This window comes from Phasianus colchicus, chromosome 18, assembly GCF_987193195.1.
Source record: "Phasianus colchicus chromosome 18, bPhaCol1.hap1.1, whole genome shotgun sequence".
NCBI classification, from domain to species: Eukaryota; Metazoa; Chordata; class Aves; order Galliformes; family Phasianidae; genus Phasianus; species Phasianus colchicus.
The window spans coordinates 912,001-937,658 of NC_143453.1; the positions used below are offsets into that span (position 1 = coordinate 912,001).

Consider the following 25,658-nt stretch of genomic DNA (forward strand, 5'->3'; position numbering starts at 1 on the left):
CAACATGTGTAATCTGTTCAGCCCTTGTCAGACAAAACAGTTTTGCCGTAAGACAGCGATTCCCAGAGGGGAAAGGGGTGAAGTGAAAATACTTTATCAGCTGCGTACATATGTAACGTGGTAGCCTGGCTGCAAAGCAAAGCCTCTTTCCCTTTGAAAGCCAGGCAGAGGTGGGAGGCAGCTGCCTGCGAGAGGGGACAGAAGTGACACAGGCAGAGCCGAAAGCACCACGGCCCCCGCCCCGCTCCCTTATCACCCTTATCCACCCATCAGGACAGAATAACCCCACGAATTCAGAAATACATCCAAGCAAACCTTGAGATTTCGTAAAGCTCTTATTAAAAATATATGCATGGCTTTTAATGTATACAAATGATCATTTACTTCAGACATGAAGAGCAAATCTGCCAGACTGATTGGGGCTGGCCAGGACTCCCACCTCAGTGCTGGCTCCTGCCCTGGTGCTGTGGATGGAGGAGGGTCCTGGGGCAGCAGCACAGCTCTGCACTCTGGGGATGGACTGTGGGTACACAACAGGTGAGTGTTCACTGAGAATCCATCAGTTCTCCATCCATCAGCCCTAGGAAAAAAGAATAAAGGCAATGCCATGAAGCAGCCACCAGTCATTGCCACACAGCTTGCAGGAGGTGGTGGGGCTGGAGGAGCTGAGGTGCAGCCCTGGGTCCTGCAGTGCTGGGGCAGGGGGGTGATGGAGAGGGAAGGGAAAAGATGAGAGTGGGTGGGTGAGGGGGAATGGCAGGAGCGTGTGTGTGTGTGCCCATCTGGGCGATGCATCACATTGAGATTGTCCTGCATTAAAAATTCACCAGCCAGAGAATTTTCAAGGGATTTGTAGTAATTAGATGACAAAATGCTGGCAAATCTCAGGCTTGCCAAAGATGTTACTCAGGGGTCAAAGACTCGACACTTTTGGCTGGGTAATTTGTAAGTGTCAATCACACTCAGCCGTCAGAGGGAGAGTGGAGATCTGAGGGCTGCATCCTAACGAAGCCACAGCTCTGTTTCCCGCCTGCAGGGCTGGGCACAGTGCTGCCAGTGCCTGAAAGCAGGATTTGGGAAGGGCATGCTGGCTCCTGTGTCCCAGCACCCAGCTGGCCCTGGCTCGCTGCCCCAAGCATCCATCCTGAGTTCATCCTCATGCACCAATTTCTCCACTCTCCTTTTTTTTTTTTTTTTTTTTTTGTGGCTTCCTTCATTTTCAGCACCTTCCACCCCATAAAGCCCCATGCAGGTTTTCCCCCTTTCCTCCTCTTGCATCCCGCACGCACCCGGATGCTCGCGAGCTGCTTCTTGCACACCTGCAGGCTCCGTGCCAGGCGCAAGGCAAAGCTTCTATGCCTGCTGCCAGGTCCTGCAGCCCTCAGGACAGCCTCATTGTGCAGTGAGCGGCAGCAGTCACAGGCACCGACCTGTCCCACGGGCCTGACATCCAACCTCAACCCACAGCCCTGCAAGGCTCTGCTGGAATGTGTGATGGGAAAGCGCCAGCCCCAGGCAGGGTGCAGAGTGCTGCTGCTGTCCCTCTGCCCCACGGACCCCTGGCAGAGCCGTGCTCCCGCTCCCATCGCTTTGCATATTTCTCCAATTCAGGTCACATCGTGCACATATGCCTCAGCCAACATTTGTTGATATTCTCTCTGCCTCTCTTCCCAGCTCCAGTTTGGGGTGAAAGCCTCCCTTATTAGCCAATTTGGATACCCATTTACTGTGAATTACTGAGCCTGATTATTATTCATGAATGGATAAGTCTGAAATCTCAAGCCCTGCCATGCGATTTCTCCCCCTCTCAGATGCATACATTTCGGGAAGCAGGAGGCAGCGCGTCCGTGTCACGCAGTGCTCCGGGGCACAGGGGCTGCTGGCTGTGCCCAGCAGCAGCGGGGCGAGCAGTACATGCAGAGGTGAGAAGTTCATGCCCCTACCCCAGCACAGCTGCAGCCAGCACCCAAGAGCCGCCCCACAGCTCAGAACGCTGCTGTTACACCTGCTGTCATCTTAGGGTGCGTTGTGTGGGATCCTCCGCATGCAACAAAGAAGTCGGGTCCTTGCCTGCAGAGCGGGAATTAACTCCAACTGTTCTCCAGAGCTGCGATCAGCACTTCCATAATTAATGTATGGGCACAGAGCTGTGTACATACACAGCCCCCCCACCCGCACACATCAAACAGATTTCCCCGATACCAAATTGCCTGAAAAATTAACCAGTGTCGAACTGCTCAACGAGATAAGTATCATTAAGGGAAAAAGAAAACCTTCATTATGTTTGAAGGTATGGAAAAAAACCCTTGTGAATGTTTTCCAGCCCATATCCAGACAGGGAAATAACATGTTTTAAAACATATCAAAGGGTTAAATTAATTTTCATTAAAATTTAAATTTGGAAGGCTCCCTCTCTCCTATCATCCCTCCTCCCCCCTTTGAACATTTGACTGGCAACCATTTCATATTTCAATCTCGGCAGAACAAATTGAATTAGATGTTGAAACCAAACTCTGCTCTGTTCTCTGAAGCCTACATGCTCAGCTTGCGCTAATCCTTTTCGCCGCCGCTGCAGACCTCAGAAATGCGCAGCAAGAACCCTGCCCTGCCACAAAAGACAATGAAGGGAGGGAAAAAGACAAAAAATAAAAAAAAAAGAAAAGAAAACCAGCACGGGAAAATCCAACCCAAACTTGTAGCCCTGCGAGGCTCTGCTGAAACTGAGTGCTGGGGGCAGTGTGTGGGCAGGGCCCAGCTCAGTCCTGGCTGCACTGTGCTGCCGGTGCCTCCCTCTTGCTGAGCATCCTTGTCCGACCCTTGTGTTTTACCTAGCGATTTGTATATACATTATTACCCTGCAGCACTCTTCCCATGGATCTTGGGATGGTTTTCATCTTTTCTTGCAGTGCCACGTGCCTCCCATCCCTCCCCATCTTTCACTGTCACTTCCCCAGAGATGTCTCTTTCCCCCAGGCTGAGCTGATGGCAGCCCCCTGACACACGGGGCTCTGCTGCCCACGCTGCTCCCCTGCTGTCACCCTCCCAGCCCTGCCAGGATTGTCACTCATCAATGCCAGGCAAAAAAAGTCTAAACAACAAAAAAACCCCAGAGATTCCAGCACTCTGCACTGAACTCATCCCTAGTTGAGTTCAGTGACAGTGTTCAGACAGTGTTCAATGACAGTGACCATCCCCATTCAACTGACAGCTGCTTTGATAGTGCTGCTTCATCACGTGCCTCTGTTTTTCCACCTGTACTATGGGCACAAATACCTGTCCCAGGGCAAGGCTGAGGCCTGGGCATTGTGCTGGGGTTGCTGCAAAGGGCAGGCATTAGTACCCCACAGCCTGTGAGTGAGTCTGGGGGTCAGTCCCAGTGCCTGCAGTGCTCACTCCTAGGGGCAGAGAGGTGCAGCGTGTGGCTCCAGGAAGCAGCAGCAGAGCTGGGAGCACTGGCTCCAGTAGCAGAGCAGAGCTGGGGAGGTTTGCAGACACTGTCTGTGGGCAGTGGTACAGCCTGCTGGGGCAGGCTGTGTCCAAACAGCTGGGTCTGCCTGGCTCTGGACACTGCTGCTCCATCCCTTCTCCAGCTGCATGCTGTAGAGCTGCTGGCCACTGGATGTGTCCTTCAGCTGAGCAGCTCCAGGGGAACAAACGCTATCTCGAGGCCATGTACACACTGCAACTGCGTGACGTGGGCAGCAGTATAACCCTGCTGGGATTGTTCCTGCAGCCATGTAACCCTGCTGGAATTGTTCCTGTCCCTGTGGGGGAAAGGAAGCACACACCGAGCATGGCTCTGAGCCACCCACGTCCCTGCCCCCAGGAGCTGTCCCTCCTCACAGCAGCAGCACATCCTGCAGGGCCAGCACTGCCATACCTACCTCACCATGCTGGAGACTGGCTAGAGGGCCTCATCCTTGTTGCCCCCCTCCTCCTCTAGCTGCTCCAGGATTTCACCCAACACCTCTGATCGCTTCTTCCTCTTTGGGGAATCTGTAGAGGCACAGGTAGGAGAAAAATGAAGACAAGGGTCACAAAGGGGTACGTGCACCACATGCAGCCCAGTCCTACCCACCAATCCCATGGGCACCACTGAGGAGCTGTCTCCACACCCACAGCATCTTTACTCCAAGGCTCTGCTGGAAGCCATGTGCTCATCTCCAGCCAACACGTGGCAATGCCAGCCCTTAAATGCAGTTCACCCATCCCAAGTCCAAGAGTGGCCGCAGGAGCTGTCCGGACACCAGGCTGGTCCCTTGGGGCCAGACCCCAGTCCTAGTGGAGTTCAGATGATGCTACAGGCCTGCAGTGCTGGATCTGCCTGCCCCATGCCGGGTGCACGGCAGTGCCACGTCCCCCCCACCAGGCACAGAGTGCCCTCCGCAGAAAGCTGCCCCCCCCCACTTCCTGCCAGCGGCTGCAGAGCACATGGAGAACAGCTGTTTGAATCCTGCCTCAGACATCAAAAGCCTCGCCGGGTTTCTCAAACAAACAAACATACCATAGGACTGAAGAAAAGGTGTAAAATAAATAAATGGAACAAGCTGTGCGTTTTCTTTTAGTATTACAGCTGCTGCGGGAGATAAACAACAAGTAAATGTCACAAAACATCAATACAGAAGAAATTAACCTGACAAAAGCTCACATCCCCCTCTTCTGCCTCCCCCAGCTTGGAACAGTTTTGCATTTCTGGAGTTCCCACCTAACGATTTTATTTTTCAATTAATTCCTTGTCAGAGTGCCAGGGCCCGCCTGCTCCTGGGGGTTGTGCAGCAGCCACCCCAGGCCCCATGCACAGCTCTGCCCCATCAGGGCACTTACAGACACAAAAAAGGATGGCCGAGGCCAGATGAAGGCTCTAACCCAGCTCCTGCTGCCTGCTGCCCTGAGCTGAGGTGAGACAGCACCAAGCGTGGTCCCACATCCTCACATCCACTGCAAACAAACCTGGGGCATAGGGACATCCTAACCCTGCAGCCCCTCAGAGGCAACTTGTGCACTGCCCTGTGCAATCACCTACACCCCATGCACAAGCACCCACACCATGTGCATGGACACCCATGCCATGCCATGTGCCACCAGGCAGCCCACGGCCACCTAACAGGGAGGCAAAAGAGGATAAAGAAATGAAATAATATAAAAGGAGGAGGGTGGAAGTGGATCGGTCGTAGGTCCGTTCTGCTGCTCCAGGCTGGTTAGGGTTTGCCACTAACGATCCCATTTACTCCCTTTAAACAATAGCCAAAGCCGGGGGCGGGCCGGCAGGGATTACGGCGGGATTACACCGTGGCGGGGCTGCGGATGCCATGCTAATCCTGCGGGGTTTACTCTCTGGCTATGGCATGTGTTTGCATTAGTTACAGATGCGCTCTCAGAAAAAAAAGAAAAAATAAATAAAAAAAAGAAAGAAAGAAAGAAGAAAAGAGGAAGAAAGACAATACAAAGCGAGCCACAACCGATGGGGAAGTAGCAGCTCAGGGGCTGCAGCTTGAGCAGGGAAGCAAGCGGGGGCTTAGCCCCTGCCCTCCTTTCTCTGCCCTCTCCTACTCAAACAAGGGCCGGACCCAGCCCCACGGCTCCCACTGCTTCGCCCCCCAGTAGGAGCCAGCCCTTCCCCTTCCTGTGCTCGGTGCAGCATTTCCCATCTGTCAGTTAATTCTCTGATCGATGGCGAGGAGCAGGAGGAGCGCCCGGCGCAGCTGGCGCCCGCGTTAGCGCTGGCAGGAGGCCGGCGGCCTGCTGGCACTGTGCTCCCAACACAGGTCGATGGCAATGGGGAGGATGGGAGCGGGACGTGGTGCGGCCGCATTGCCTGCGGTGGGCATGGAGGGAAAGGGATACAAACAAAAGGAGGTGGACGGATGGATGGACGGATGGATGGATGGATGGATAGATGGATGGCTGTGTAGGTTTGCACACTGACAGTACGTGAACAGGGGGATGCTCATGAATGCACACAAACAGTTCTGGGTGGGACTGCAGAGCACCAGGTGCTGTGCAGTGAGGGAAGGGGCCCTGCTCCATCCTGCTGTGTCTGCTGGATCTTTGCAAATGATGACTCAGATATGACCTGTCTGCTATGACAAGAGACGAGACTTGGGGTCCACAGCTCTCCAACCTAACAAACAAGACCTGAGGGGTCAAATTTGTGTAAGCAGTGTCCAGAAGTAAGGTGCATGACTGCAGCACAGGGGAGGTGGAGCTGGAATGGGAAATGCTTCACCTCCTGCAGCTCAGCTCTGGGCATCAGGAAGCACTTCTGTGCTAAGACCAAACTGACACTGCCCCAGAACCGCTGAGGGGCAAGCAGCTCTTAACTATGCCATAGAGCTGTGCTGCACAGAGCCTGGCCTGAGCTGTGCCATGAGCTGCGCCACTTGGAGCCTGGCCACGGGCTGTGCCATGGAGCAGTGCTGCCCAGAGCCTGGCCATGGGCTCTGCTATGAGCTGTGCTGCCTGGAGCCTGGCTCCACACTGCTACTGGGAGCTACACTCCGGAGGGTGCATCCACCTCTAGGCAGTGCCTGTCCTCCCTGCTCCCCATGCATGCCTGCAGCTGTTATACATGGCAAACACCACTGGGCTCCTTTAGGTCTTCTCAGCGCCCAGGCTGGTGCTCAGCCCATGTCCCACCCCACCACACATCTAGCTCCCACTCACCACTGGGAACAGTGCTTTGCCCATCCCCACGGTGCTGTGCCACCCCCGGTGACAGGCAGGTGTGTGGCAGAGGTAAGGGATGCTGCAGGGGATTCGGGAGGAGAGCATCGATCTCCAGCTCAGTCCTCCAGCCCAGGGGAGCCCTTCCTACATAAATATTTGCCAAGCCAAGTGTTTGCGCTGTCAATGGCTGTCAATAGCAGCCTGCAGTGCTGCTATCTACCGAGCTGTCACTCTCGGGCACCTGATCCAAACAGCACTCTCTGGATCCCACCCGATGGTCACATTATTTGTTCTTTGTAACCAAGCTTCTCTATGACCCCATCACCCTCCCAGTGCCCATCCCTGCCCACACTCCTCTGCTTGGAGGTTATCTGTGTGGCACAGTGCCAACAGGGCTGCTCATCCCCTGCTGTTCCCATCTCCACAGCACTGCAGGGTGCCGGCACAGCAGAGCCTGCAGCTGGCACAGACAGCCCCAGTGCTGCCAGTGCAGTGGGTAAATGGCACATATGCCTGGCCATGTCAGATGAAGCAGCCAACCTGCACCCCTCTGCTCGACCTGCACAGAGCTGCATGCTGGGCTCCCTGAGCGCAGCAGTTTCCCAGCAGTGTGTCCACCTCTCCTGGGTGGGGAAGGGCCGGCGCAGCATGGCTGTGTGCCAGTGAATCGGTGCCAGCTGGGTGTGCCAGCAGCCAGGAGGATGCTTTACCGTGGAAGTGGTCAGCTGTCCTCCGCCTCAGGGCCTCCACCGTCTCCTCTGTGTCTGCCCACTCCAGGACCAGCCTGCGGCCATACAAGTGCGTGCTGTGGCACAGGGCATTGAATGCTTTCTGAAGATCAAAGTCAAAAAAAAAAAAAGCAGAAAATAAGAAGTAAAGGAAAACAAAGATGTCCCTCCCTCCCTCCACCCTGAATCTGAAAGGGAGTGCACCCTGCTCTGGGCACTCTGCTCTGACAGGGCAGAATCGTCTCCATCAGCACCTCTGGCCTGATCATTTATCTTCCACACATCTGCAAAGAGCAATCACCACCCTCTAGCCCTGGGACAGCCCTGGGGCCAGCAGTGCTGCTGTCCGGTGAGGTGGGGGGCAGTGCAGGGGGTTCAGGTCACACCTGGTGCCTGTTGGCACTGTGGCAGCACGTGCCCTTGAGAAGGGAAAGAAAGATGCAACTAACTGCCTGGTGCACCTGGGAACCCTCCCACTCCATGCTGGCACAGCAAAGCACAACCCAACATCAGCAGAGGCTGCTCTGAGTCCATCAGCAGGACGAGTCTCAGCCTGTGCCAGGAAGTCTGCCTTCCCCTTGCCTTCCCCCTGCTTTCTCCCTGACTTCCCTTTGTCTTCACAATCAGCCATACAGCAGCTATATCTTGCTGACACTGAATGCAAGCAAGCTGGCCAGCACAGCTGTGCAATATATGGCTAGGCATGGGGCAAAGCAAAGAATCCAGCATGCTCTTTAAAAACCCTCAGCCAGGATTAGGATTAAGTAAATTCATGAAGTCTGTAAGCTCACTCGAGGCACAGCAGACAGAAACACGCCCCTCTGTTCAAGCCCCACAGAGATGTGGCACTGAGGGACATGGACAGTGGGCGTGGTGGGGATGCATTGGGGTTGGACTTGTGATCTTAGAAGTCTTTTCCAACCTTAACAATTCAGTGGTTCTGACTCTCCATCACTCCCACAACTCCCATTCAATCCAGAAGAGAGGAACACATCTCCCATTCCCTGCACCCTGCTGCCATATCAGTGCTCTCCATCTCTCCACCCTGCCACTCCCCCAGACCCACACAGGCCTCATTTCTGGGGGGCTGTGCTTCCCTATGAGAGGCTGCAGCCTTCTGCAGCTACAGCTGCCTTTATTTGCCACTGCTGTTGTTTTAAAGGCCCATTTCCACTCAGAATGGGATCCAATTAGCAGAGCAATGTGTTGGCTTAAACAAACACTCAGGGGGAGCAGCAGTGGGGAGCTGTGATGGCTGTTTGCATTGGCACAAAGAGCCATTGCCATCGCCTGGCAAACAGCGGCAGTGCTCACCATTGGCTCTCATTTGTTCATTTTGACTTCTGGATTGCTCACAAGCTGCAGCACCAGGCAGAGGAGGCTGTAGGACAGGGCATAGGTATATACAGCATCCCCTGGACCCATGATGCAGAGGGATGCTGTGTGATGGAGGAACCTGCTTGTGGGACATGGGAGGTGCACAGCTCCTGCCCAGCCCCAGTGCTCCTGCACATCAGAGAAGCAAAGCACCCAGTGCTGCAGGGTTCCCCAGGCTGGGGATGCAGAGGAGGAGCTGTGCGCTTCAGGTGGAAAACACCCAACATCATTTCCTTTGGGAACCACTGAAAATAAACAAGTTGAATTTGCTGCTTTGAGTGGGATCCATACTACCTCAGGGAAGAGAGAGGATACGCTGGTGATTTAAGAGACAAAGGGGTGAAGGGGAGTAAAGCTTCCCCCATGCATCCAAAGGCCCAACATCTTCCTGCAAGAAGGGGAAATGTGCCACTGCTTCTATTGCATGAAAAAAAAAAAAACGAAACAAAAAAAAAACAGGGAGGAGAAAGACACATTTGAACAGGAAAAGTGCAAAGGGAGGACGAGCAGACGGGCTGTGGGCACGAGATGCTCCTGGGGGCTGCACCTGCTGTGGGCTGAGCACCGTGCTGCATTGGACAGCTGGGCTGGGGTGCTGTGACCATTCCTGTGTGCTCTGTTAATTTGAGGACAGGGCTGCTCTGCCTGCAGCCCCCTGCCTCGCTCTGTAAAACATTCAAGCTGAAGAGCCTCAGGCTGGCAGCATTGGAGGGACAGAGGGTCACCACCATTAGGAGACTGATACATTTCCCTTCCTCACAAGAAACAGTCCCACCCAAGGATGCTTGCAGCACCGCCAGCTGCACACAGGATTTTTCCTTCCATGTGTGCACATTTCTAAAGGGCTGGCTGTCTTTCCCAAAAGGGCAATTTCTATTTGGAGACCAGATGTATTTTTATATTGACGAGGGAGAAAAGTGGAAACTTGGCTCCCAGTTAATAGTTTAAAAATAAAAACAATCCCACAACAATTCTGCATGGGGAACTTCAGGAAACGTATCCCGTGGTTAACACTTCCGTACCCAGAGTTGACACTGCATGCAAGGTGCCCACCTGGTGCACACCAGGACCACCCCACAGCTCCAGGGACAGCTGCAGGAAGCAAACTTCACGGGCTCAGCCCCAGGACTGCAGTGGGAGCCCACACCTCTGTCCCAGCTTTGAAGAACCACTGCAGGTGCTCTGTCACGGCTCAGAGAAAGACAAACGGGGAGGTCACAGGTTTTAAATGCCCAACAAAGCCACCGTAACTGTTCTATTATAAAAGCATCATGTTTTATAAGATGCTTATAAGCGATTTCCAAATTACCACTCTTAGGGAAAAAAAAAGTCATTGATCGTCTGCAGCCATTCAGCTCAGAGGTCTCCAGGCCCACTCCCCTCCTCTCTCATTTCACTTAGCAATAAACTCTCAGCCAATTACGGCTGTGTTTACAATATTCAGGATCCTATTCATCAATACATAGCACATCCTTTTCCAGACGGCCAATGGAGTGTACTTGATGTGCCACTTGTGAGACAATTAAATCCCTAAAAGAGAAGAGGTTGAAAAAAAGGAAAGAAAAAAAAAAAAAGGAAGGAAGGAAGGAAGGAAGAAAAGCTGCTTTGTTGGAAAAGAAGAGGAATCCTTGGAGTGATCTTTCTCAGGGCTCAAGCTCCAGGGCTGTCCCTGTGTTGTGGGACCAGGGGAGTGTTGGTCCTTGCTAGATGCTGGCAGCAGGAGCACCTGGAGCAGGGCACCTCTCTCCTGCACCGGGCTGCTCGTGAAAGAGCAGCTGGCAGAGGCTCTGTATGAGCAGAGGTGCACCAAACAGAGCTGTCCTGGAGGTACGCAGCCCAGAGGAGAGCATGGTGCTGAGTCAAAGGAGGTTTGAATGTGGATCAATAGAGGACTAACACAGAAAGCCCATGTGCTGTGCTATAGGGGAGGTCATGCTGAAACAGATGATCTAATAGTCCCTTGTGATCTTGGATCAATGGATCCTGTCTAAAAATATAAACATAGGCTATGCCTGCTCTCTGCTCCTCCCTCTATCACCTCTGCTCATGGTCTTGAAAACTGGGACTGGTTTCAGGCAGTAACACCACAGTGATGACCCCTGGCCCATACCCACAGCCGCTCCTCCTCCAGATCCCACACATCGCCAGCAGCAGGGACACCCAAACTGCACCTTCACATCAACTTGCACCCACTGCATCAGACACATACCACAAAACAAAGCTGCCCTGCACAGTCTGCAGTCCTAGTGGCACTACCTGCTGGCTGGAAGCACTGCCCCGCACACCAGCTGCTGTCCTGCCTCCCGCAAACATGTTTTGCTGGTAGAAGCAAACCCTCCCCAGCTCTCCTTGCAGGAGTGCTGGAAGACAGGGGCTGGGATATGGCTGCTGTCACACAGCTCTCTGAGCAGGTACTCCTTGCTCAGAACTCAGTCCCAACCAGCACAGCTCAGGATCCCAGGATATTCTCCTGCAAGGTACTCCAGGAAGCACTTTGAAAAGAGTGATACTGTGATGGTATTTCTTTTCCTTCCCATGAGCCACCTCTGGTTAGCCAGCTCAAGCAGGACCACATGGGACCATTTGTTTTCTGGGGGTGAAGCCCATGCCATGTCCCAGAGCCAGCTGTCCCCAGGAGCCCTGGGTGTCAGCTCCATAACAACAGCGCACATCTGACTGTCCAGTGGCTGTTAGCACTACTCTGAAGCCATTCCTCCCACAGGCAGAGGCTTGCAGGTCTGAAGCATGGTACTGCAAGGCATAGCTGTGCCAGCAGCCATTCCTGACCTTCCCCACAGCCACAGAGAAGATCTGTTCAGAAGTCACCTCTGTAGGGTGTAGGTATGTTGGCTTCAGAGGGAGTGACAGTATGCCAATGTCCCAAATGCAGACACAAAGAACCTCTGGGGGCTGCCCAATTTTGGGGTTTGGCTCCATCGCAGCTCTGTGGTGAGTCCAACAGCATGTCAGACCTGGGATAAGCCCCAGCAAGCAGCCCCCGCATCCCCCTGAACCAGGAAAGGGCTGGGAAGGGAGTGAGCCTCACCTTGGCATCCTGCTTGGTGAGGAAATCCACGAAGCCGAAGCCGCGGTGTGAGCCCGTTCCTGCCATCTTCTTGGGCAGCCGGACGGTCTTCAGCTCCCCGAAGGTGCTGTGAACAAGAGGGGGAGAAGTGAGGACATTGAGACTGATGAGAGGGCCATGTTTATCCCAGACCACAGCACTTCCAGCTACAGGCAGCCCTGAGGCTGAGCAATCCATGCTCTGAGGCCACCCACTTCCTGCAAGGGAAAGCACCCCCAAAGCACCCCGTAACAGCTGGAAGATCTGCTGGATCCCAAAGGCCATTCATCTGTCCTGCCGACACCTTCACAGAGCAAACACCTCCCTTGGTGTAATTTCTGTACCTCCCCTCCTTTGAAAAGATGTGCAGGAAGCATGGCCCTCGGGCAGGGCTGTGCCTGCACCCAGATCCGAGGTATGGGCACCCTGCAGCCCCCACCCCAGTCCCAGGAGCATGACTCCAGCACAGCTCACTGCGTGCCACCCCTGACAATCCAGGATAACGCCCATGTTCTGCCGGTGTCCAAGCTCCTGCTTCCCCTCCCCTCGCTTCCATTTATCAAACACATGCACAAACTGCAACCAATAAATATTTAATGCAGACCGGGTCGGACTGGATGTGTTATTTTATTTGAAAACCTACACACACGCGCGCACATACAAAAGGAGCCCGGGATGCAGCAGTGCCAGAGAGCACCTGGGAATAAACACAGTAAAGGCCATAAATGCTCTCATGAAATGATATAAGCTAAATCTGGGAGTTAACCCTGCGCTCTGGCAGCATGACCAGGCATCCATCCGCCCAATTTCCTGAGGCAACGCGCTGTGTAAATGCACCATGATGAAGCCTCAAAATGAATCTGCACGCATCCTCCTCGGGGCTGCCTGAGCTCTCCCTCCCTCATGCCCCTTTCGGGCCACTGCCACGCAAACAAACAAACAAACTCCCCTGAGGGGACGCATGGCCTCGGCTGCAGGGTTGTGCGTGGGGCACAGAGCTCTGTGTCCCTGCGGGTGCTTGGTACCCTGGGGAGAGGGCACAGGGGTGGCCAACAAGAAGACTTCCTGGCCAGAAGTCAGAACTGAGCCCTCACCTGATGCACTATGGGAGCCCCAATGCATTATCTGTGGGAAATGAGATGTGTGGCATGGGGGAACAGAATGTTGGCTGAAGTGCTAAAGCATTGCTCTGTGCACGAAAGCACCAAGCACCTCCCTTGGGCACTGTGCTGAGAGCTGATGCACAGCACAGGGAACAAGAGAACCACACGGTGAATGGCAGCACGGCAGCTATGGGGGCACAGGGGAGCCGTGGGGATGCAGAACAGCAGAGGGAAGAAGTTAGATGCAAAGAAACCAACAGTGGAGTCCTAACCTGGAGCAGCAAGTCTGTGGGATCAGGGTAGCAGTGGGGCAGCCGTGGGGCAGCCGTGGGGCAGCTGATCCAGGACAGCAGCACCCAGAGCAGCAGTGCAATGCTCACCAGGGCAGTGGGGAACAGGGCTGGCCCTGTGGGCTGAGAAGCAAAACACTCCCCTGCTGTGGTGCTAATTAGAAACCACAACACAGCAATTACCATCCCAGGAGCTGTGAATGAAGTGGAGAGCCCAGGCCTTTAATGTTTTCCTCGCCAGTGCCAGGCAGAGACTCACACCTCTCTTTTCCAATTATTTCCTCCAGATTTGGGGAGGATGGGGGAGAGAAGCAGAGGCAGGGGAACCCGATTACTTCCTGTAGAGCAAGGCTCCTTGGGCTGGGCCATCTGCAAAGCCCCTGGGAGCGATGCTGTCAGTGGGGACAGGGACATGGTTTGTCCCCATGGGGTGACAAGAAGGAAGGAAGAAGATGATATGCAAGGAGGTAACCTGCAGCTCTCCAGTGGGAGCACCAGACAGAGCAACGTCCTGGCTGAGGCTGTGACCAGCTGTAGGATAACCACCGAAGGTGCAGACTCCCACTTGGTGACAGCACATTGCATGTTGGGCTGTGCTCATTTTCTGGAGGTGTTTGTGCAACCTCCGTTGGCACGGCCACACGTGGAGGATGGGCTCAGGGGATGTTCTGCAGGAACCTTCTTCCTCCTTGTGCAAAACAAACTGTTCTTATGTCCTCAGATACATACTGATGTCCCACTGCATGGGATGGTCCTAAAGCAGGAAAAAAACCCAATGCCAATTATGGCATGGGAAGTTGGCTGGGGATGCACGACACAGGTCCAGGACAGAGCTTGGGCAGAGGTCCCACTCACCGCAATGGCTCTGGAAGGGGACACAGGGCCCAAGCAAGATGAGAACTTTCCCCTCACACAGCCACGTCCCTGCAGTACACATCTGCTTAAACTCATTCCTTCGATACACAGTCACTGTCAAGTTGCTTTTTTTCCCTCCCTCCTTTCACCCTCAAACAGGACCTTCCCTCCCCCAATTATGTCCACGCCCACCTCTGCTTCTGTGCTGATGTGCTGATTACAGGGGGAAAAGGAATAAAAGGGAAAAAAGAATGTTCCTTCCTGTTCCTCCACCCTGGAAGCAGGGCCCTGCCAGGGGCTGTGCCGGGTGAGCTGCTGGCCCACCCCATGCGGGAGTTAATGAGATCCGCACGGAGGGCCCTCCCGCCCCCCGCTGCAGGACTCGGGCTGACTCCACTTCGGCTAATCCCATTACAAGAAAATAACGTGGATAATTCAAGCTAATGAAATCGTTACAAGAATGCGGACAGCCAGGGGTGGACATTCAGAGCCAATTTAACACTCCTCGGTGTTGTTATCCCCAGCACAGGAAATACCTGAAAGGAGGAAGGGAAAGGAAGGGAGAAAAAAAGCCCTCCTCTCTTGTTAGCTTAAATCCTGTTAGGGAGTTCAGGAATTAATCTGCCACCTATCTCCCCCATTACCATTATCACCAGCACCATCAGCGCCGTCTCCTCGGTAACCCTGCAGCTGGGGATGGGAGGGGCATGCAGGGCTGGGGGGGCACCTGCAGAGGGGCACAGCAGCTCCAGGGCACAGCCAGCCACCAACAGCTGGAGCCCACTGTGTCTGCAGCCAGTGGCAGCTGTCCCCATCCTGCACCCAGGCAATGGCAATGCCCGATGCCACCACAGACAGCCCCAGCATGGTGCCGCCTGCATGGCTCCCAGCCTCGGGCTGCCCCAACACTTGGTCCTGGGGAGCTCTGGGACACTGCTTGTGAGGGAATGAAGGGGCCGAAGGACACATCAGGCTTCTCCAGGAGGTAGGTGCTGGAGCCAGCCTTTCCACGGGGAAGGCCATTTGACTTACTCTGATAGAAGAAGCTCACCAGCAGCACTTCCAAAGACTCTGCAGTCTGGAGATGGCCACGAGGCTCAGCTCCCTGTCCTGGCGGCCTTGGAAAGCCAACTCTTGCCCACTGCTCGAGCTGATGGCTGCTGCTTACCAGCCTCACACAGATACACAAAGCCTGTCAGCCAGTGAAGGCATTTGGGATTAAGAAAAGAAACGGTGCAACACGACCTGAGCATTCAGTATGTGGGACAGAGCCAAGGCCCTGTGCAAGCATCCAGGGCAGAAAAGCAGCTGCAAGAACCCCTCGGCAGCACAGGGGCACAGGCAGGTGCCGATAGCCAGGCCGTGCAGAGCAGCATGCCCACACCCAGGACACAGATCCAATACAAGAGGACAGGGTCCACAAGTGCCATGCTGCTGTACTGCAGGGAGGAGATGCTCTGGGCCCTGCAGGAGGCTGTTCCCTCTCTCTGCCATGCAAACTCTTGATACACAGAAGGGTTCTGTATGTTTGTGCTATGCAGCAGCAGCAGCATCCACCTCTCACCTAGGCCTTACTGTCACTGAGCTCACAGGAAAGCACTGCCAGCCCTGTTCCTACCCCCAGACATGACTGGGACAAGCAGCTCTGTTGCATTTCTTGGGTGCTCTCTGGCAAGCATGCCTAATTACATCCAGACGGTGCTTCTGGCACACCTGCTGCAGCAACTGTTTATCTTGCTGACAACTAAAAGAGCATCATTTGCAAAGTTTGCTAGGAAAGAAAGCCAATTAGCACGTCGCTGGCCAGGCACAAAGATCCCCATGCTCCATCTCTGCCCAGCATGGATGGACCCGTTGTGCTCATTCCCTCCTTCTGCTTTGGATCCTGCAGCTGGGAACACACAGAGGAAACCCAAAAGCAAAAGAGGAGGGCTGTGCGGAGGGTGGCATAGCAGACAGCCTGCTGTCACCTGGCTGACCCCCGCGGGATACATACAGTGCCCACAAGGCAGAGCTGTGCTGAACGGGGAGCCCAAAAGCCAGCAGCTGTGGTGCTCTAGGAGAAACGTCCTCTGCCCCTCTGCGCTCCTATTACCGGGCTGCTGCCTCCTGCCTTCCTTCCTGCAGCAGCTCAGTGCTCACATGGGACCCCACCAAGGCTCTGGGAGCTCCCGAGGCTCCTGCTAAGGGCTCTCAGGCTCTGCTCCGGGAGTCCCAGTAGCTTCCCTTCCTCCCAGGACACACGACAGGACTATGGGGGCTGTTTCCTCCTCGCCTCAACTGCTTGCTTAAAAATGTAGCAAAACATTTTACCCCTTCTCGATTTATTTTCTTTAACGTTGCTTATGAGGGACCTTATCAAAAGCTTTCTGAAATTCCAAGTAAATTAGTCATTAGGCAGGTTTTCAGAGCAGTAATTAGGCCACTCCGTGCCCCTGATGTATTATTTACCTGAGAAGATATACATAATTAGGGCTCTTCTTTATAACTGGTATTACACGCACTAAATTCTACTCCAGTCTATCGTGTAATTACGCAATTAGGCTGCATGCTAAACAGAAAGAAACCAATTCTGAAAACCAAGCAAAAAGAGGGACAAAAACAGCCCGGTAATTATTATTTTTTAAATCCTCCATCAGCAGCACAGTGGCAGGTTTTAAAATTTTAATATCCCTCCACTTAAGTCATTTTTAAACAGGTGCTAGCACCGGGTTTGGTAATGCTGTCACGTTTAATCCCGCTCCACGGGGCTCAGCACGGTGCTGGGATGCGGCTCCTTACCGGGTCTGCCTCATGTCATGGCTGGAGGCACTCCTCCTCTCTTTGGCAAGACCAAAGAGAAGTGCCCAGGACTCACCGAGCATGCTCACACCGCCTGGGTGGACACCTGGGCATTATCTGCAATTATTTTCATGCTTAAAGATTCATTACTGAAAGCATGAACGGGTCTTCTTCTGTACCTCTCCATCCCAGCGCTCGGGGTGGCAGAGGGAAGGTGCAGTGATGGGTTAGGCATGGCACCAGCTGAACAGCACTGCAGGCACCAGGAGAACTAGGCTGCTACCCCTACATCCCAAACCCATGGAACTGGAATCTGTGGACAGACTTTACACCCACAGTGCTCTGCGGAGCTCCTGAGCATGCAGCTCCAGCACAGCACCGCACAGGAGCTGGGCTGAGGAGTGGCGGTGCCTGCACCCACCTCCTGCATGTTGGGATTTCAAAGCAACCCACAGCCCAAACAGCACCGAGATTGGGGATTCATCTCTTCGTGGTTCTTTTGAAAATCCTGATCAGAGCGCAGCTACGGTCAGAAATAAGTTATGCTAAAAATAGTCTTGCAGGAGGGCCCGGTACAAATCTTCTTTGCTCTGTGCTCCTTATGAGTCAGCTTGTTTCAAAGAGGGAAGAGGAATTCGTGCAACTGGCAAAGCACTAAACATGAGAAAGGAGATGCAGCCATGTCCTAAAGCCCCCAGAGGGATGCACAGGGCACCCTGTGTGGAAAATAGCAATGCTGCAGGACACTTTGTACACAGCTGCAACCTTGTACCTACAGGCAGAAACCAGCACAGACCCGACTGTAAAACCTCCTGCACCAAGCTGGAGAACAAATATAGAAGCAAGGAGATATTTATAGGCAGAGAGCTATTTTAACATAGCTCTGCTTTAAAGAGAATCCTTATTTAAGCCTTGTCCCTGTAAAGCTGCAGGACGACTTCGAAAAACAACCAGATTAATTATTTTCATCAGGAAGAATGAGAAGCATGTAGGGAAGATCAAATGCATGCAAATGCATTCAGAACGCGGAAGCCTGAGTGAAGCACTTGTATTCTGGTGCCTCAATACAGCAAGGATGGCGAGATCTGTGCACAGCACAGTGCACACAGCTCTCACAGACGCATCCAAGCTCCTCAGACCAGGAGGAGACAAAGGATGTGGAGCTGAGCACGGCTCAGCAGCAGCACCGCCGCCAGCTGTCAGGTTGCATGCAGCTGGATGCACTGCAGAAGCACTGTAAGCACAGGAATATTTCCGGATGTTTGTGTGTTCCCTCAGCTTGCACCACAACAACCGAAAGAGAGCAGCAGAGCCCTGGGTGGGAACCAACCACCCCAGTGCTGCACTGCTGGGACAGCGCTCCATGTTGACACAGCTGCAGGCTCAGGAGCAGCCCGTGTACACCACGCACAACCCAGCAGTGCTGCTTTCTCCTGCCCTGAACCCATGCTCCAACACCAGGCACAAAGCAGGCACCCTTAAAGTGCTCCTCCTCCATGGGAGGTGATGCCTCCCATGCGTCAAATCCACAGGGCAGGTGAGAGGCTGAATGCAAGGGGCTGGGGGTACCGGGTGTGCTCTCCTCCCTTTACCTGCTCCATCTGCAGCACAGAGCAGCGCTGGCAAGCGGGAGCTCCCTGCTACAGGAGGAGAAGCTGAAGCACCCTTGCACAGCACCATGCACCCTGGCTCTGCTGGCTGCTGCATGCAGTGCTCTAGCTGAGGAGAGCTGGGAGCTCCCTGCGAGCTGCTGGGGGGAGAGCAGAGCGGGGGTACCTGCAGGGCTGCGGCTGACAAAGGGCCACAGCTGTGTGCCAGTAGTGCGCTGCAGGGCACACCTCAGAGGATAGCATCTACAGGAAGAGGGACCTCAAAAGGAGATGGGAAAGTATGAGTGAGATGCTTAGGGGAAGACTAAAGAATACAAAATAATGCTGGACTCATTGCCACTCAGCTGGTTAATGGTATCAGAGCACTGGCAATGAGCAGCACTGCACGCTGGCAGCAGCGGTCTGTGCACCATTTTCCATCCACCACCATAGCTCATCCAGCAGCCCTGCATCCTCTTCAGTCTCAAGGGTAAGAAGTGATGTGGGCAGATGGAGAGCCCTGTTTCCTCAGGAAAAAGGCTTGTGAGAGCAAGCAGGTCCTGCAGGTTGCAGGATGGCCAGCATCAGCTCCCACCCAAGGGCAGGCAGAGCCGTCCTTCTGAGTCTGCTGCACACACGGGAATTGAGGTGCTGTGACCTGGGAGGGCCATGTGCTGCAAGGAGCACAGCTATGGGAGGGTGATGGGAGGCAAGGAGGAGATAGCCTGACCCTTTTAGCCTAAACCCACAAAAAAAAAAAAAAAAAAAAAAAAAGAAGAAAATAGAATATCACAAAGCGAAGGAGGTGATGCAGGCAGCACAGAGGTGGCAGGAAAGCTGGGCTGCAGTGGTGTGCAGTGACAGCAGAGGCTGCTCCCCTCCCTCCTGCTGCAGCACACCTCATTTCATGGGGTTCTTGCACAAGCAGTGGGGTGGAAAATGATCAGCAGGAGTGGGCGGCTGGAGAAGCACCACAGACCCCTGGGCCCTCACAGGCAGTGGGAGCCCAGCCCTGCTGAGGAGGGCATGGCGATGGGGACAGGGGCTGCAGCTCTCCTCACTAGCATCCCCATGGCAGGCGGAGATGAGCACTCCCCCCTTCCTGGATGCTGACGGGAAAGACAGCGCAGTCCTGCGTGACAGCGTGAAATTAATATGATTTTGGGGGAAGCTGGCAGTGAGTAATGAGCATCTGAAATACCTCAGCTCTGTACCCCCCTCCCTTGCCCCCGAACTCATTTAACCCTTTGGCTGCTGACACAGCCATGTGGTGAAGGGAAAGAGGACAAGAAGTCAGACCCAAGCTGAGGAGAAGCAAAGAGGGAGCAGCAGTCCGTCCACCATTGAGTATGCAGAAAGCAGAGCATCTTCCTAGGACCAGCTCCCCGTGCCCCTTGGTCTGAAAATAGGCACTGAGTAACGGGTGGTATGTGAGCTGCTGGATGCCTAACAGGGGTCTGTCCCCAGCACCCTGCTCCCAGGAGGATGAGCCACAGGAGCTACCCGCACTCACTTGGATCAGGCTGTCACATTTCAGATCCCTCTGCCTGATGCCTGGAAGCGCTCAGCTGGTTCAGGTACTGCTGAGGGAGGAGCAAAGGCAGGCGAGAAGGCAGATGGCAGCGGGCTCTGCCTTGGCTTGGTTTCATCAGGAAAAGCAGTGTGCAGGGGGGAGTGCAGACAAATGCTCATAGTGCCATGGGCAGCAGAAGCCAACAGAAGTGCTTGGGCACAGGGAGAGCTGGGCAGGGCCTGCCCGGAGCAGCAAGAGATCAGCTCCAGGGCTGGAAACCCACAGGAGAGGGAGAGGAAGAAACACTGCAATGGGCAGCAATGTAAATAGACATGCAAATAAAGGACACTGTCGTCATGAGCTGGAAACTGTGATTCATTAGGGGCTCGTTCAGGGCTTTCTTGTGAAGTGAGACAGAAAAATACTCACATGTATGCTAGCAAAAGACATGGAAGGTGGCTGGGCCAACATCAAGCTAAAGAAATGACACAGAGTAGAATTTTAAAATCAAGAAAACAATCACCTTGATTGCTCCATGTGCTAAAAGCTGAGATACAAGCTCAGAAGTTAGGCCAGCATCACTGCAACTTCCCACGTCTCGCAAATCCGCTGATAGCCCTAGAGGGATGACCAATGGCCAATGCAGCTACAGCGTGAGGCTCTGCTTTTTTGTTGTACATGTTTTCACTTCCTTATATACAAACATGCATGTAAACTTCTGCGTAGTTCAGACAAAAGAAGACCTTATAATACTAACAGTAAGAGCGGGTTGCTCAGAAACCCTGGCTGCTATCTCCTCTATGGGCTGCATTGCTCGTTTCCTATTGAGCAAGAAAACAACATGTGTGCACGCACCTGTGCCAATCCTCAATGGCACAAAAAAACTGCAAAAGCCCCAGAGCAGAATACCACGGTCCCATCTGACACACGTGTGACACGCAGCCCCTTTGCCAGCTCTCTTCACCTCCCCAGCCCCTCTGCGCTGATGACTACAAATGAATGGAGCTCGATGAGAAGCACTGCTGCAGGGGAGCAGCCCAGCACTGCCCTGCATGATACTGGGCAACGGGACTGAGCAGGACAGGCAACCGGAGGCTCCTTGTGGCTCAGGGACCTGCGGGTGTGGAGCACACTGAGCGTGGGAGAGGGGAAAAAAATTAAAATCCAGTGCTGAAATGAATATTCAAGGCAGGGAAAGGGATGTACTGAAAAATCTTCCTTCTGCTCTTGGAAAGATCCACCTTTTAAAGCAGCCCTGCCAAGATAACACAGAGTTAAACATTTCCTTATCTATGTTAAACACCTTTTTGATTCAAACTGAAAAACAGCACTGAAAACCTATTTCACTCTCCTGCACCCCATGGCTTGTTTTGGATAGTCAAATTAAAGCAGTCGGTTATGTATCTACTCTCTGAATAGCAGCCCAGTACTGCTGCGTTTGGTTTTCCAACACAGAACAAGAAGGACCAAAAATATATACACATATATATTAATTTATGCTTTTTGAGATAGCGCCAGAAATAAAGCAGCCCCACAGATCCCAGCAGCTCTCAACACACAGATCTGCACGGCAGTGCCCAGAGCCCTGCATGGGGGCAGGACACCATGGGGCAGGATTCTCAGCCAGGAAGGAGGCAGCCATCACTCAAGCTAATCCCTAACTGCACCAAAGATGCACTGTTTCCAGATGCTGTCCAATCTCACCTGCAGATGATGCCTGTACAGCAAAGGCTGAGAGGGGCTGGGCTGCAAAGGGAGCATCTGGGCTGAAAGCACTGACCTCAGAGCAGCTTTGTGCAGCCCCAATAGCCCTACACAGACACCCTACGGTGTCCGCACCTAAGGTGCAGTGTGCACACCTCACATCCTAACAGCGAGCTGCAATCTTGCATTAAAGATGTGCCATCATCTGCTAGCATCACTGGATGCCCCTGCACTCACACCCCCCGAGGATGGGGCTCTCAGCCAGTCCCACTGCTGTTCCAGGGCACGCAGCCGCACAGCACTCCAGGCCCAGGTCTGCAGCACTCAGGTTTCAGGAAACTGTCTTTGAAATTGAATCAGCAGCATGTATTTTTTTTCCCCATAAGATCAGCAAAATAGGGGAAAAGCTCTGTTAGCATATAATCCAGGGTATCCTGGGGGACACCAGGGCACACGCAGGCACCTATGACTGCTCTGCAGTCCTCAAGGGTTGACTGCTTATTTAAACTGCTTACTTCTTTCCTCAAGGACATAACCCACCGATTCCACTGAATTCCAATAGGAATGCAAAGGCCTCACCACAGCTGTCAGCAATCACACTTGCAGTCAAGTCTCACCTCTTGCTCTTCAGCTGCTCCTGCCTGGTCCCACTTCTTGCATGTCTTCTGCTGCTTTGCCCCAGCCCCCAGCACCCAGACAGGGCAGGGGGGTGTCCAACACTGGCCCCATGACTACAGGCACTGTGGAGTAGCTGGAGCTCAGCTGCACAGACACCTCCAGGCCTTGCCACAGCAGCATCCATTCAAACATCTCATATACTGATCTCTTTTCAGTAGCAGGGTTTGCTTCTGCAATGCACCTAAACCCCCGTACGCAAAGGTAGTGAGGATGAGCTTTTTTCCCCACTGCTGTAGACTGCTCCAGAAAAGGGGTTGTCAATCTGAGTGCACCAAGGGAATCCCCTGCCCACCAGGTCATGGAAGGGAACACGAGGCTCTGCTTGGACAGAAACAGCCTGAGGAACAGCTCTTTTGCTGCAGGGGCAGCAGGAGCTGCTGGCTTCCAAACAGCAACCAACCCCGGATAGGAAGAGTTTCACTTTGGTTTTGTTACTATACAACACCTGTCCCCTCCTCCCCAGTGCACAAGTCCCTCAGACCAGCTGTAGCTGCAAGCTGACTGTTGGACCACCTTGATACAATGGCCTAGAAATGCAGCTCACATACACAGTCCAGGCAAGCAGGGCACAAGCCCAGCAGCTCCCCGCAGCCCTTCTTACAAAGGGGAAATGAGTTCCCCTTCTCCTGCCCCAGTAGTGAGGTCCAGCCCACTCAGCGCCTGCACAGCTAGCAATCCCACCTCTGCTCCTCAAGTCACTGAGATGGAAATAGAAGCAACTAGGAGGAAGAGCAATGGATTTTGAAACCTTTCTAGTACAACATCTAGGGCTTTAAAAGCAAAATATCACACAGAATGAGCTGACACTGGACAGCTCAGAGAGTGATGTTTGCAGCGCCATGCATCCCAGGGGCATTTCCACTGTGCATCCTAATTAATACTGCCCAGCAGTTGCTTAACAAACTCACAAGTTTATGAAGGCACTCTTCTTTTTCTTTTCTTCCCTCGTCTGCCTTTCAGTAGCAAAGATTTCCACAGCTTCAACAGGGCAATGTTACTCGTTACTCCAGGAAGAAGAAATTGTCTGCAGCCATGTAGGCTCCATTACTAGGAGAAAGGTGTGAACAGCAAGTGTGTCTGGCAGACGGACTCATTATACCATCGTGTCCTTCATAATGGGAAATGAAAAGCCCATTCTGATAACTACACTTTATTATAATAGGTCAGAAGAAGTGAAAGGCATCATCTTATAAAATTAACTTCATAAAGACTGCCTTTAAAAAAAAAATTCCCTGCCAGTTTATCCATTGCATCTCTCTTCAGAGATGTTCCTTCTCCTAGCAGAGCTCTCACTCTGATGCCCCATCCCACCACTGCTCTCACTTCTGCCCTCTGTCAGAGGGAAGAGATCTGCTTCCTCCTCATCAGGCTCAGGCACTTGTTTTGCCAGATGAATTAACTGCCACATCTTTGTTAGGATGGAGAAAATCAGGAACTGCCCTGACACCTCATCTTGAGCAGTCCTCAGAATTTTTGGTGCCCAATTGGCAGAGGAGGGCTGGAAGCAGAGGTCATGGCAATTTTAGGACCCTTCTCCATACTTTCAGGTATATTTTGCAAAGAAATTAAAATGAAACAGTGCCAGCCTCAGAACATGCAACTTAAGATGCAGTTCCTTTGGTGGCAAAAGCAGCAGGAACGTCCAACTCTAGGCAGGCTCTCTGTCTCCATCTATATCTCGGGTAGCATTCAATGGGGCAGAGATCTGTAAGACACTCTTTCCAAATCGAACCACATCCTTTTTGGCAAAAATAAAACATGTGTCTCCTTGAAATGATATGGGCAAGCTGCAAATCAGCTGTGTCTTTGATATCCATGAAAGTTGATGCAGGTGGGGGGAAGGAGGATGGCAGAGTACGCTGTGAAACAAACAGTTAATTGAAACATCCAATGAAGGTTGTATGGATCTAATGTGATAGATTTTAAAGGAGACTAATTTTCAGAAATTGCCAGAGCTCCAATCTGTGAAAATGTGGCTCTTCACAGATCTCCAATTCAGCCTGCCACATCTCGAGCTCCTTTTGGAAAAAAAAAAAAAAAAAAAAAAAGTCACACCATAAAAGCCCCCCAATTTGGTAGCAAAAATTAGCAGTCTTCATGGGATATCAATGCCTTTGTCTCTCCCCCCTAACTATGGCTCTTTTGGAAGAACGAAGGACCATTTGTCTTTTGTTATTTTTCCAGGTAGTGAAGATAACAGTAGAATCTAATAAAGAACAAAAATGGGGAAAAAACACACCCACAAAAGCTAAATCTTCACACCTAGCCCAAAAGCTGCCCCTATAATTGAAAAGCATTTCTCCCGCTGGAGAAAATAACATCCATCAGATCTCACAAAACCAGCCCCGATGGATGGCAGAGGGCAGCACCCGGGGATGGGAGGGCAGAGCTCTACAGCAGCACTGCACACCTCCATGAGGCACAGCTGCGCTGCCCTGGCAGGATGGGCAGCATGGAGCTGGGCACACGGAGCCCCACGGCAGCACAGCCCTGCTCACAGCCAGCATCGGAGGAAGGCAGCAGCCACATCTATTGTCATCTGCTGTTGGAAAGAGAGCAGCAGCGCTGGGTAGGTCTAAGCGTTCGAGCCACAGATCCTTAATCAGTGACACTAAAAAGCAAGTGGGGTAGCACTGCCAGCTCAGGAAATCCCGAGTGGTGTACAGAAGCCTTCGCAATTTGCTATTTAAAACATCCAGCTCCCTTGCTTTGCTGTTTCAGCACCATTAACACCCACCCGTGAGAGATGTAGAAATGAAGAGAGCTTTTCGAAAAAGCTCAAAACATGTAAATATTTGTTTGGGGGGTAAAAACACATGCATTTTTTCCTGCCAAAGCAATTGAGAAAAGGCAAAAAAAAAAAAAAAAAAAAAAAGCACAGAAGGGAGCAAGCTGAGAGACACCAGCTGCAGGGCTTTGGAGCACGTGAAACAATAGCTAGTCCTGCAGGGTCCCCGGCTCGGCTCCGTGCTGGGGCCGTGCCCTGGCTCTATCCCCGTGTCCCCAGGCTGGCGGTGCCACGCACAGCCGGCTGCTCTCCTGGGCAGGCTAAGAGTGCCCCCTGCAGCCCTGCCGGCCGAGCCGCCTCTGCCGCCCAACTATTGTCTGCGAATTCAAATCAGTAACAAAAATCAGACGGGTTCCTGAACACAGAAACACAGGAAGCTCCAGAACACAGGCATCTGATGTCAAAGAGCCGTCTCAGAGGACAAAGCACTTGGCAGTGCTCAGCTGTGCTCGGTTTCAGCCTTTCAGCAGGCCAGGAGGGCTGGCTGGGCGTGGGGAGGATTGTGGACCCCCCCCCAAGCCA

At 53.1% G+C, this 25,658-nt stretch overlaps 1 protein-coding gene across 4 annotated transcripts in view; it reads right to left on the bottom strand.

Annotated features, from left to right (window-relative positions):
- Positions 1 to 299: 299 nt before the first annotated feature.
- Positions 300 to 25,658, bottom strand: part of RBM19 (RNA binding motif protein 19) — a 47,370-nt gene continuing 22,011 nt past the window's right edge. The window contains exons 23-27 of one of the 4 annotated variants that reach the window (XR_016472046.1): positions 11,818 to 11,923; positions 7,377 to 7,497; positions 3,885 to 3,996; positions 1,944 to 2,070; positions 300 to 580 (exon numbers count right to left, since the gene is read on the bottom strand). Coding sequence is in view for 3 of the 4 variants with exons in the window: in XM_031592079.2 (XP_031447939.2) it covers positions 3,905 to 3,996; positions 7,377 to 7,497; positions 11,818 to 11,923 (319 nt within the window). In the remaining variant the exon portion in view is untranslated. The other 3 variants (XM_031592079.2, XM_031592080.2, XM_090152466.1) reach the window with 3 other exon arrangements.